At 42.6% G+C, this 12,209-nt stretch overlaps 1 protein-coding gene across 1 annotated transcript in view; it reads right to left on the bottom strand.

Moving 5' to 3' along the window:
- Nucleotides 1–5,394: 5,394 nt before the first annotated feature.
- NRG1 (neuregulin 1) overlaps nt 5,395–12,209 on the bottom strand; it is a 29,807-nt gene continuing 22,992 nt past the window's right edge. Inside the window, exons 7-9 of the mRNA XM_010079923.1 lie at nt 11,275–11,405; nt 10,556–10,759; nt 5,395–6,500 (exon numbers count right to left, since the gene is read on the bottom strand). Coding sequence (XP_010078225.1) covers nt 5,849–6,500; nt 10,556–10,759; nt 11,275–11,405 — 987 coding nt within the window. The 3' untranslated portion in view covers nt 5,395–5,848. The remainder of the gene's footprint in view (nt 6,501–10,555; nt 10,760–11,274; nt 11,406–12,209) is intronic.

Below are 12,209 nucleotides of genomic sequence, written 5' to 3'. Positions count from 1 at the left end.
CCCTCCATTTGTCCATCCCTTGTCAGTTTCGCATCTCATTCAGTACCTGTAAGTAGGTGGAAGGAATCTGACCTGCATGTTTCCACCAGGCTTGGCAACAAGTGGGTGTGAAACACATCCAAGACGTCTTTGCTGCATCACTCCCTCCTTTGCTCACTCCTAGCTTTCCTCCCTCCTGTGTAGTACTTGTCAATAGCAAATGACTTTACATACTGATATCATGTAAGGACAGCCAGATCAGATGTCTGCCCTGCCCTCTCTCCAAGAGTGGCAGATAGGTAGAGAAGGGTAAGAGCAAGGCAAGTATACATGATATTTCCACCTTACACAACCTCCACATGCTTTCAGTTCAGATATTTCCCACATCTGATGTGGTCTCCATGGGTTTAGTAATTCTCATTGTATTAGTATCTAAGATCAGCCCCCTCCTTGAACCCATGGGAACTTTTATGATCCACAACCTCTTGCAGCAAGGAGTTCTCCAATTTCCCTCCACCTCACATGAAGAGCCACATCTTTCTGAATACAGTGCCCAGTAGTTTTTATTGATAACTCTATTTCTTGTATTAGAAGAGGTACTGAACAGACAGCCCTTTCTTATCCTCTACAAGATAACTGTGTTTTCATAGACATTTATGATATCTCCTCTCAGTTGTCCTTTCTTCCTAACTGAGACCCAGCCTACTCAGTGCTCTCTGGACCTCACCAGCTCCATATATTTGTTCACCCATTTTACCCTCCAAACCCTTTCTTATTGTACTATTTCAATTCTGAGACAAGAAGAACAGGACCAGTCATTGTATTTAAGATCTGCACAAATCATTAATTTATACAGTGGCATGGTAATGTAATCTAATAATTCCTAGTATCTGATTTGCTTTATTGACTGTTCCTGAGCAGTGAGGTGACATTTTTGTAGAGCAGGCTCTCACAGCCCCAAGACTGTGTCGTTTCTGTCCCACTCAAGCCCCCATCCACCCTGAGTAGTAATGATCAGGATAAAGCTAGTAATTCTAATTTAAGAAATGAAAAATGTTGTACCTAAGAACAAGAGTGTCTGCCAGAGACCTCCACAGGGACAAGTGAGGAAACTCAGGGAACAGTGGCCCACAAAGACAGAACAAGACCTTTATAACAATGTTTGGATCCAGAAAGATGGTGGTCAGTGACCTGACACAGTCTGCTGAGCAGCTGGGCCAGTACAACACATAAACAATTTAATCGAGCACCTCTTTTACTGAAAATGAAGAACAAAACCTTAATAAATCAACAATTACTTATTGCTGTATTTGGGATAATAAATTCTTTAGTTTATCAGTAGCTTGTGGCTTCCATAGCATGTTCTTTGAACAGTTTGCCTTTCAGTTACATCCCCTTTCTCTCCTGAACAATAAATTAGCATTCATTTTTCTTTTAAAGGAAAAGAGGGGAAAAAGAGGATATATTACAATTTTTTTCAAAGCAAAAAGAAAAATGCAACACATTATTGACATATATCTTAAAATAATATGAGGATAACTTTCTCCATGTGTTAGATGCCTATGTATAAATAATAAAGGATGTTATGTTATTTACAGCGTTACACAATAAACTAAGAGAGTCTTATTAAACACATAATCCATAAAGACAGTAAATGATGAAAACATCCAAGTATGTACAAGATGTATTTACAATAGAATAGAGAATTACAAATGATTATAATTGGCCATGTTCTTTGTCTGCCCTTCTCTGCAGCATTTCATAGGTGCTTTTTTTGTTTCTTACTAGAAGTAAGTCCCAGCTGATGGTAAGTAGCCACACTGCAGGGCCAAAGTGTTCAACAGGCTGAGAAGTGTGTCCTTTGAGGGGAATCATGTCTGCTCTCCTGGATGCTCAGGAAACTGCTTGCACTGTGTGTGAGAGAAGCAGGGAGATGCAGCGTTGCTGTTTTGGAGGACTAGAAAGAGAAGGATCTTTCCCATTTCCTTAATAAAGGCAGTGATTGATCTCTTAAACCTTGGGGTGTTGGGGTGGCTCAAGTGAGGAGGGGAATAGGTGGGCCAGGAGGAGGGAGTAGGTTATTCTCTGTTACATGAGAACCTCTGTGGAGCTGTAATGATTTACACCAGCCGAACAGGCAGGCTGTACCAGGTTGTGCACAATGTGTTCCAGCTATACACCCCTGAAGGAAGCCTTTCATCCTGGAATAATTCCTGCATGTAAACACATACACAGGGAAAACTCATGGCTGAAGTTAAAGGACATGGAAAGAAACCAGGGCAATCTGAACAACTTTGCCACCACTGGAGTATTTCCCCCATCTTCAAAGTACATGTCTCTTTCCGTGAGCTGGCAAGGGTTATACAGTGATGGCTCAAGGGTGTTGGAACTGACTAGCTCAAAGGTCCAGGTAATGAAGCAAATATCCCCAACAGGGGAGCTGGCCTTTCCCATATGCACTTGCTGGCTCTGCTCCATGCTTGCTGCAGTTTCCAGCCCCTTGGCCAGCAGGAGCTGGCTGCAGCCTGCCAGCAAACCCTGTGGCCATGTAGACTTGCTGACTTTGGGGTGTGGACTTGACTGACACGGAGCACCCTCACAGTGTGCTAAAGCAAGTCCAGAGATGAGGGGCTGCGTCCTGCTCCCACTTCTGTGAGTGCCAAGGCAGGGCAACTCCCATAACTCACTGTTGCATGAATTGTGCTGTAAGGCTGGGTTCTCCCCAAAGACCTAAGGGCTTAGGCAGCCATATCCCCAATTGTATTTTCTTGTTCTTAGGTCCATGTGAAGTCCCCAGCCTATTTTCATGCTTACCCTACAATACACTACTGTATGTACCGGGAGGAGGAGGAGCAGGGACTGCGCATCACTCTGACTTTGAGGCACTGCAACAGAAGAGGTGTGACATTTTCCCCTAGGCCTACACCAAATCAATCTCACATGTACAGTTCCCAAGCATGGAATTGCTCCTTTGTTTTATACTGGCCCTCTACAATAACAGTGTTAGTAGTCAAATAATTTACTCGACTTCCAGGCAAGTTCCCTTTCCATCCTGATTAATCTGTCTGGGCTGTCACAGACACTTCAATGAGAGCTGGCCTTGTGAGTAATCTATACTGGAGAAGATTACAGAAGACCTGTGTTATAATCTCTATTCTGCCACTAAAATGTGTCATTTTGGGGCAAATCTCTTGTTCTTCTGCCATCCTTTTTCTGTCTTGTCTCTCCTGTAAGATCTTTGCAGCACCAGAGACCTCACTGAAAGGACAGATTTTCAAGTGCCTCTGAAAACTCAACAGTGCAAATCGTTTGGAAACTGGTGGTCTGCATCAGGAAAGCCCACCTGGCCTTCTGTACTACTGAGTTGCAGAGTTACTGGGGAGGTGGATGTTCTGCTGCACGGGATTGCAGATAAATAGGCATGACTAAAGGGATGAAAATGAGTGTATGGTATCTAGAATTTGTGGAGAGCTTTTGTTTTGGTCTGCAAAGGCAAAGTGTGTTCAAGTACATGCTAGCTAGGGAAAAAACGGCAAAGGGGACTTAAGTCCAGACAGTATGTATTTGATGAACTCTGCCATATCCCATAGACTTCTCAAATAAGCAGTGCTATTTCAGCCACCACACAGCTCAAAGCTGTGCTAGTTTCCTATCCTTTTGCTTCTACCACCAACATCCTAGTGTACAACTTTGTCATAATCTTCTACCTACACTAAGGTTTTTCTGTTCTTTTTCTGCTGAATCTGATAGTCAGGTAGACTCAGCCATGTTCTTACTAATGTGATGTGGTTGATTTACACAGTGAGCAACTCACTGATTTTCATAATCCTGATAAACAGCTTCATTTACTAGACTTTGCTTTCAGGTCTGAAATCTATAGGACACCTTGTTCAGCAAAACTCTTGAGTGCATGCTTAACTTTATGCATGCGCTGGATGCGTCAATGGGAGTCTAGCACATGCTGAAGATAAGTTTTGCTAGAATTAGCATAAGCATATGCTTGAACAATTTACTGAGTCAGGACTTCAGTTCCTCAGGTTTACATCTCATAAAACTTCCTTGACTTATTTCTCTTCATTTAACTGGGACCAGGATGTGGCCCAAAGGATGAGTGTAGTTTGGCTGAAATTCTTTTTCTCTTGACACGGCTCTTTAATATTAGAGTCCACTAATACCTGTAGAACATATGTTCTCATTTTCAGAATCCCTGGAGTCTAGGAAAAGCATTTGTTTTCCACATCAATCCTGAGTCTATGCTGTGCCAACTGAACACACAACAAAAATCAAAAGAAGAGAACAGGCAGAGTGAACCTGACTAAACTGATAGGAATTCAGTGCAAAAGAGGCCATTTGCTTCTGTCTGAATGGATGCAAACGCTCCAGCACTGACAGCATCCTTGTTCATTACTAGTCAAAGACTTCAAGGCCATATAAATACTGATATCAAATAGCGACACACACTATGGCTGTAACTCACGTGGTGTGCATGCCCTCATAAATGGGCTTTGTATTAGCCTTGCTTCTCTCACCCCAAATAATGGAGTCAAAAAGGAGAGTAGAAATGAACTCCACACGTCTGCTATGTCCTTCCTACTTGCCTATACTTTTTAACCATTCAGCAAATCAGTTCTTTCCTGAAAGTAATTTCTGTGTCCAAGAGTAACCCTTACTCCAACAGAAACTCTAACAAGGTATTGCTAGAAGCTTGCAGGGTTCTCTCTGAAGAGGAGAAGTAAGGGGAGAAAACTGAAGGGAAGTGAAAGGATGAATCATCTATTAGAAATCAACATTACAAAATAGAGGTGAAAACTGATTGCACTTCTATTAGTGGCATTTGTTTTCCAGCTAGATCTCTTCCTTGCTTGGTTACAGATATCTGCTATTGTATTTGCCCCATTAACTTAAACTACTATAAATATTTTTTTCTTTTTTCTTTTTTTCTTTTTTTTTTTTCCTTTTTTTAAAATAGAGTATTGGGTTCAAAGCCTCAGCTAACCTAAACCCATTTTCTAAGGGATAACTAGAACAGTTAATATCTGGAAAATAATGAAATGGCAGCTCCTACTGATTACAAGCTGACCTCTGATTAATAATATATTTGGTTTAAAATCACAGTATTACTTTCTTTCTATATGTAACATTATTTAATGCAGGTTGACTTTTTTTTGGTTGGTTGTTTTTGTTTGTTTGTTTGTGGTTTTTTTTTTTTTTTTTTTTATCCTGCTGTAACTAATAATAGCATGCTGTTGGATCTACTATTATCCCAGTGCTCAAAGAAGCAAACCTTATGGCTGGCAGAGAGCAGACAAAACTAATTTCATATACGGAAAGCAAATAAAACTCATTATACAAGAAAATATTTTTTTTGTCATTTTTTAAGCTTTTTTTTTTTTCCCTCTTTGTGTGTGTGTTCTTCTGGTGGGGTGAGTAGGGTGGGAGTGCCATTACAGGGCTTTTTGATCTGGGGATTTTACAACAAGCGGCCAGAGGGACTTCTGCAATTCTTGCAAATCATACATCCAGTCATTATAATGCAGTGCACAAAAAAGCCAGGACAACTGAGGGCTAGAAGGTTTTGCAAAATACTATGGGACAGCAATCATTGTAACTGTACAAAACTTGCTCTCAACGTAACATAACATAAAGGCACCATTGATATCTTTCCCCATTTTTGAAATACTGTAAAAAATTGCTACATATGGCACATAACACATTTGTACATACGTATATTTAATTTATAAAAGTTTTTTTTCCCTCTCCTGTTTTCTATCAGCTGAATTGCTAAAATAAAATAAATTGTTTAATTTAAAGGTGGAATACTTTATTATATAAAATAAAGTTTTACATGTGAATCTATGTGTTTTATGTTTTATACAGCAATAGGGTCTTGGTTAGCTATCACATTGGACAACCTTGCTTGCAACTCTTCTGGTGTGGAGAAGCGATTCGCTGGGTTAGTCCTGCTCTCAGCCAGCCGGTAGGCAGCGGCTGGCTCCAGACTGGTCGCCATGGGGTTCGGTATGCTCAGGAATGGTGTATCTTCACCTATTCTTTCATCTTCAGTTTCACTCTCAGAGCTGCTGCTCTCAGAGCTTGTGTTGGAGTCCACTTCCACCCTGTTGGAAATGTGGCCATTGGGCTTCGTTCTTTTGACCCTCCGGCTGTTGGTGAATTTCTTTGGAGGCTCCTGTGCTGGTTCATACTCCTGCGTGGTCTCATACTCCTCGTCCTCCACTATCCGCAGAGGACTTGGTGGCAGGCTGTTGCTCTCGTGGGCAGCGTTATGGTGGAAGGAGTTGAACTGCTGAAGGTGGTGGTCATACTTCTCACGTAGCCGTGGCGGGGTCACCAGGAGCAGTGGTCGCTCCTCTTCTATGAAGGGACTCACTGCCACTGAAGGGACGGAAATGGTCAAGCTGGAAGCCGGTGGTGACATTTGGGAGTGTGGGGACTTGGGAGAAGTCGGAGTGTGGAAATCAACAGGTGACATGCGAGCTGGTGTGGTCATAGCTGAAACATACCTGAAGAAAAGAGATGGGGAAAGGTTGCAAGCACAGGAGCGGTGGTGGTATGTGAACACAGCTGCTCACAGGGGCTGGGAGGGAAAAGGCAGGAATGGGATCCTTTAAGATCCCCAGCATCCTCACACAGGGCTACTGGGGAAACTTTCCTGTTGCTATTAATCCTGTAAAACCGCTGACTTCTAGGACTCTGAGCAAAAACATTTGAGAGCAGGAGGAGCATAGCAAAGCCCCCAGGTCTGTTTGCCTCAGAAGAGCCATGGAGATGCTGTAAATTATTTGCCAGAACAACTTCCTGGAGTGAATCCAGGAATGGGATTCAGAGACTGGGGGGCTGCCAGAAACAAAATGCATTTGCAAGTATTTTCTCAAGAGGAAAATCGCTGCTGCACTTCTGGCAGTATTTGACCAAAACTTGGTGCGTATGCAAACAGACAGGAGGAAAGAAAGGAAGGGAATCAAGGGACAGTCCTCTTGTGGCTTCACCCTCTTCTGGCAACCTGATTGTCTCAGGCTAAGGAGGAAAACAAAGTTTGGACAAAATCTAGAGCTAGATTCTGTTAATTTTAATCACAGGGGGGAGTCAGAGGAGGATTTGCAGCATCATCCCAGGAGCTTTGTGCTGCTCTACTCCCTGGGTGCTAGTTATGCAGGCTGGTATGTCTATCTGCAAAGAAACATGGAGCCTTAGTTGTCCTCGTGTGGGAACAAATGCTGACAGAGAGGGCTGTCTGGCCTAGTGTTCATGATTGCTCTGCAAAATTTGCCACTATTCCTTCATAAGTTTCTGTGGGAAGGATAGTGATCAACGGTGATTTCTGAAAGTGAAGCTCATCTGCCAGTACAGAGTTTGTCCCAAAGGAAGAAGACAAAAAATGTGAGACTCTCAGCTGGTTTGAATCAGCAGAGCTCCATGAGGTCATGTGGATTCATGCCAGGTGGGGATCTGCCTGAAAACTTCTGATCAAAGGCACAGTGCCCAGCATGATATTCTGCATTGTTTGGCTTTGTTTTTGATCTCATACTAAGTTCACCTGCCTGAATTTCATTTGTGTTCAAATTTAAAATCTTTCTAAGCTCCATCCCTCATACAGGCCCATTGAGACAAGTTTTAAGGCTATGATTTATTAAGTTATTTCTTTTTTCATTAGTGATTTATTTATCTGAGTCTGAAATTACCAAAATAATCTGAATCCAACTTTCATATCCAATCTATGACTCAGTTGCACATATCACACCTGATTAAAACAGAGCTATTGGATAAAACAGAAACTGGGACAGATCCTGAAGTGATGTGTAGTAGAGTAAATTGGTTTCAGTTGAGGTACATTGATTCACATCAACTGAAGAACAGGAGAAAGAACAACAAAACTGGACTAATGCATGGGAATTAATCAAGTTGTTTGCTAGTGAGGGCAGAGGGCAATTAGTAGGTCTGTGCATTGGATGAATTAATTCATTCTTTATTTTTCCTTCCATGAATGAGCTTTTCATTCCTTTCACATTTTTAAACAGGCATTGTCTGAAAAACTGAAGCCTTTCTACTTCCCCAGCTGGTACAGTCCTGGGCATGTGTCTTCTTGACACACTGGAATTTAGCACTAAGTTAGTTAAATATGTTCAATGTACTGTGCATGCTTCCATCAGTGTCAAGTTACTCATATTGGGGTATTCTACATTCACACTTTTCTAGTGTATTCCCCCACACCATAATGGGAAACAGTGCTAACAAGCTGCTGTCCGTGAGCTGAGGCACAGGAGCCAAACACATGCAGTTCTAGACCATCGCGAAAGGAAGGTTATAAGGTGATAGATTTATCCAATTTCATGGTCAACAAGAGGTAAACCATGCTGGCTCAGTGAAAGGGGATCAGAGTGTATCCATAGCCAGCCCACAAGTGTTAACTAGTTACATGCTGTCAACTTCATTTTATACTCTAGCCTTTTGTGCTGAGATGGTGCTTTTTGATCTTCTCTCATGTAAGATGGCTAAGGACTTTCTAAAATATAGCTGCTTGGGTCTTCTGCTCATGTAAACGGGTGTCAGGGTATGGGATCCAACAAAGAGATGGAGTAATGCAAAAGAACCCCTTATAATGTCTACTCTATTTAATTTCAAAATTGTGAAGTAGCTGGGGGACAGGAGGGTGGAGGGAGCAGAGACTACCAATTCACAGCACAGCAATACTTGATGGCTTCAGGAAGTAATTTGTCAGCTTGTACATTCCTTAATGTTTCAGAGTCATTCTTAGTTGCAAATAACTCTCATTTTCCCCCTTATGTACACACACATACAAGCAATCCATCTCAGAAATAATCTGACATGTATTTCCTGCCTGCTAAAAATAGATGAGGTCTAATTTAATGCTCAGGGAACTATCTTCTGCATTCCAAACTCACGGTCATTTCAGGCAGAGGCTAGGCCATCAATGCCTGGTGAATTATCACAGAAATGTTGCTGGTTTTCACCTGTAGCATAATCTTCAAGAAACCATGATTGATGAAATGCCTTCTTTCTTCTCATCAAAAAGGAAGGGCACACATTCCTTTTGCCCGTGCTAAAATCTGAACAGCTAATATCAGAATCACGTTCTGGGTGTCCCACGCAATGTGGGAAAAGAGTGCGAATGATCTTTACTTCTCACACGTAGATGCCCAAACATACTAAGCTGCAATACTCATTACCAGCGGGCGTGTGGCCGTGCATCTTGTACGGCTCCCAGGCAGGAGAACAATGCGGTATTTACTGCTATAGGTCCTGATCCAGCAAAGCACTTAAGCCCACACTGAGATTTACCTGCTTGAGTAATCTCACTGATTTCAATGGGGCTACTTGCACGATTAAAAATTAATGTCATTGAAGTGCTCTGCTGGACTGGGGCCATGGCTGTTTATGTCATGTGAGCCACATATCTTGAACTTAAACTCCATGGTAAATAGCAGATTACTTTGTTATAAGGAGAGAGACAGTTCACCATCCTTAGTGGTCCTACAGGCCTTATTCAGGGAGCCCCCAGCCATGGTGCCTTATCCCACTGCTAAGCAGTTCTTTGTGTAGCAGAGGGAGTACCACAGAAATGGCTTTTGCTGTACTTGCACATTCATTTTTCTGTAAAACACAATTTTTCTCCTACACAACTTGGTCTCTTTCCTGGATGCATTTTTGACATCATGGACATCCCACAAGATCAAATCCCTTGTGATTTCACAGTGCTCAGAGAATTGGTCCAGTAACACTCTCCTTTTCTTCTGCCTCTGATTGTTGCGAGCAAAGCTCTCTTTAAATGTCTTGTTTCTTCTCAGTCTTTTTTTTGCTAATCTGGGGCCATCCCATGCTCTTGAGATAAAATCCTAGCCTAAATCTGAGAAGACTTTTTCAGTAAAAGTTTTCTTGCAACTGATGCACAAGTCAGTCCTTAGGTACTGATGAACCACCCTTTTCACAGAACATATTTCTTTGTTGGAAAACTCCTGGCCAGCTTTATTTCTAACTACTCATGATTTAATAACGACCTGGGTTTTTCTGTCTTGCACTTTGTGTTCCTTGCCTTTATTTAATAAAGTGTCAAGGGGAATTTTTGAAGGTGACAATGGGTTTAGGAGTTGGCATCTCCCAGAAAGTAGGTGGCAGCAGAACTCCTATACTGCTTAGGAGTTCTTGGTGCTGTTTTCCTACGGATCAATACACTGCTTTCCCCCCACCTTTTGTGTCTCACAAAATCCCTCAGTTTTCTCAATCACTTCTTCCGAGAAACTGATAATTAGTCAAAAATCCATTTTAACTTTACAATGGAAATTTCTGACAAATTACTTCAGTGGAGCTTATCCAAATTTGAACTGCTGGCTAGTAGGAATAAATCAGCAGAAGCAAGAAGGGAAGAAATGCTGTTGGTAGATTTTAAACTACTACTAAGCTCTCCACCTTTACAAATGAGGAGATGTATGCCCTACATGAACAGCTGCACTGTTGGGTTACCTCCTGTGCTCCCAAGCTTTGAAACCACCTGGGAACACCAGGTCTTGCCAGCTGAAAGCAATGGAGTGGTGTGTCCTACCTTTCACTGTGAGGAGAGTCTCTGTAGGAGTCAGGGGTCTCTCTTGCATGCCGGAGGAAGCTGTTGCCTTCCCGTGGCCCACCAATGCCATTGAGGCGGCCCCGGGGCCCTGCTGGGCTGGTGTGCCTGCTGTTCTCCATGGAGGAACTGACAAGTACCGAGTGGCTTTCAGAGATGATGCTTTCAGTGTGGCCATTACTCCAGCTGGAGATCAGCAACCAGGAAAGGAGAAGAAGGGAGGGGAGTGTGAGAGGGTGCTTCAGTGGCAAATGCAGATGAGCGGAAGTTTAGCCAGGGGAAAGAAAGGGCTCTGCTGCCACTCGGGATGGGCAGCTTAACTTTGGGTTGGTAACTGGGGCTTGCAGAGTTTTGTGAATTGTATGAATCCACATGCATCAAGATGACTTTGCATATGTGAATAAAAGGGGAGGGAAGCAAGGCTTTCCAGTCACCAGGACTGTCACTAATTTAGCAATTGGCACATACTAAGACTCACTTTAATAGCATTGGAATGCCATTCAGTCAATAAAGCTCTTTGTAAATTCCTGGAAAACGAATTAGTTAGGTGAGATGACATCGAATATCATTAGTCTTAAAACGAATACACTACAAATGGAACATAGATTTTTCTGGGTTTGTTTTTTTTCACACATCTTTTTGGTTTTGCAACAGCAACAGATCAGATATTACAGGTGCTCTTTGCCTTCCCCCTCCAGTACCTGTGGCTAGGTGTCTGGGTGACTGTCACAGAGTGATGTGTTGTTGAGGTGTAGTGGCTTGTCGAAAATGAGGTCTCTGTTTCTCTCTCGATTACATGCTCACTGGAGATTACGTTTTTTGAAATGTACTGCTGAAAAAAACCAGACAAACCTCAGGTTTACAAACTGTAATTCACAGCACACTTGCAGATGTAATTTCCAATCCCTTCCCTCTCCCCCCGCCAAGTCACAGTTTTTGACATGTGCCAAAGCACAAACCTTGTCACTTAAATACAGGCAGATTCCACACTGTCACAGTTAAGTACATTCATAGACATGTCTCCATATATATGTCATTTAACTCAAAGTAGGAGGCAACAAATGAGGAAATTAGCAAAGTTCTGCATCCCAATCAGGCTATAAACAACATACTTAGTTACCAAAGAAATGAGAAGTCCTCATGGATAGAGACCTGGAGAGGCAACGCCCCCTTTGCTACCAAATAAATCAAAAATACTGTTCTCTGATAGAGAAGACAGCTGTAGTTAGCAGTAGCAGGATAAGAATCTGGGCAGGAAATCGCTATTTTCAGTGCCCATGGATGCAGCACCATGGCAGACCTATTCATCAGGGGATGGTCTCCAGAATGGGCCAAAGCCTCCTGAGATGGAGCTGGAGGTGCGCAGTGTCCAACCTCCCACGCACCTCTCATCTGGAACCCCCACCCCCAGTGCTGTTGCTGGTAGGACGCTCCCTTCTCCTCACTGGGGACTCCTGCTTTCTCCTCTCTTAATAATCTGTCTATGGATTTAGTTCTTTTGAGGGGAAATATTGGAAGTTGAGCTCTTCTGAAGAGGTGTCTTGGCCTTAACCAAGGTCAGTAGGAGCTTTGCCATTGACTCAGCCAAGCCAGGGCTCAACCCTGCAACAAGCTGTCACGAATATGTGCAGTGATG

This window comes from Pterocles gutturalis, unplaced genomic scaffold (genome assembly GCF_000699245.1).
Source record: "Pterocles gutturalis isolate BGI_N339 unplaced genomic scaffold, ASM69924v1 scaffold35219, whole genome shotgun sequence".
Taxonomy (NCBI): domain Eukaryota; kingdom Metazoa; phylum Chordata; class Aves; order Pterocliformes; family Pteroclidae; genus Pterocles; species Pterocles gutturalis.
The sequence above is the reverse complement of the archived record's forward strand: the minus strand, read 5'-3'. Positions and strand labels throughout refer to the sequence as shown.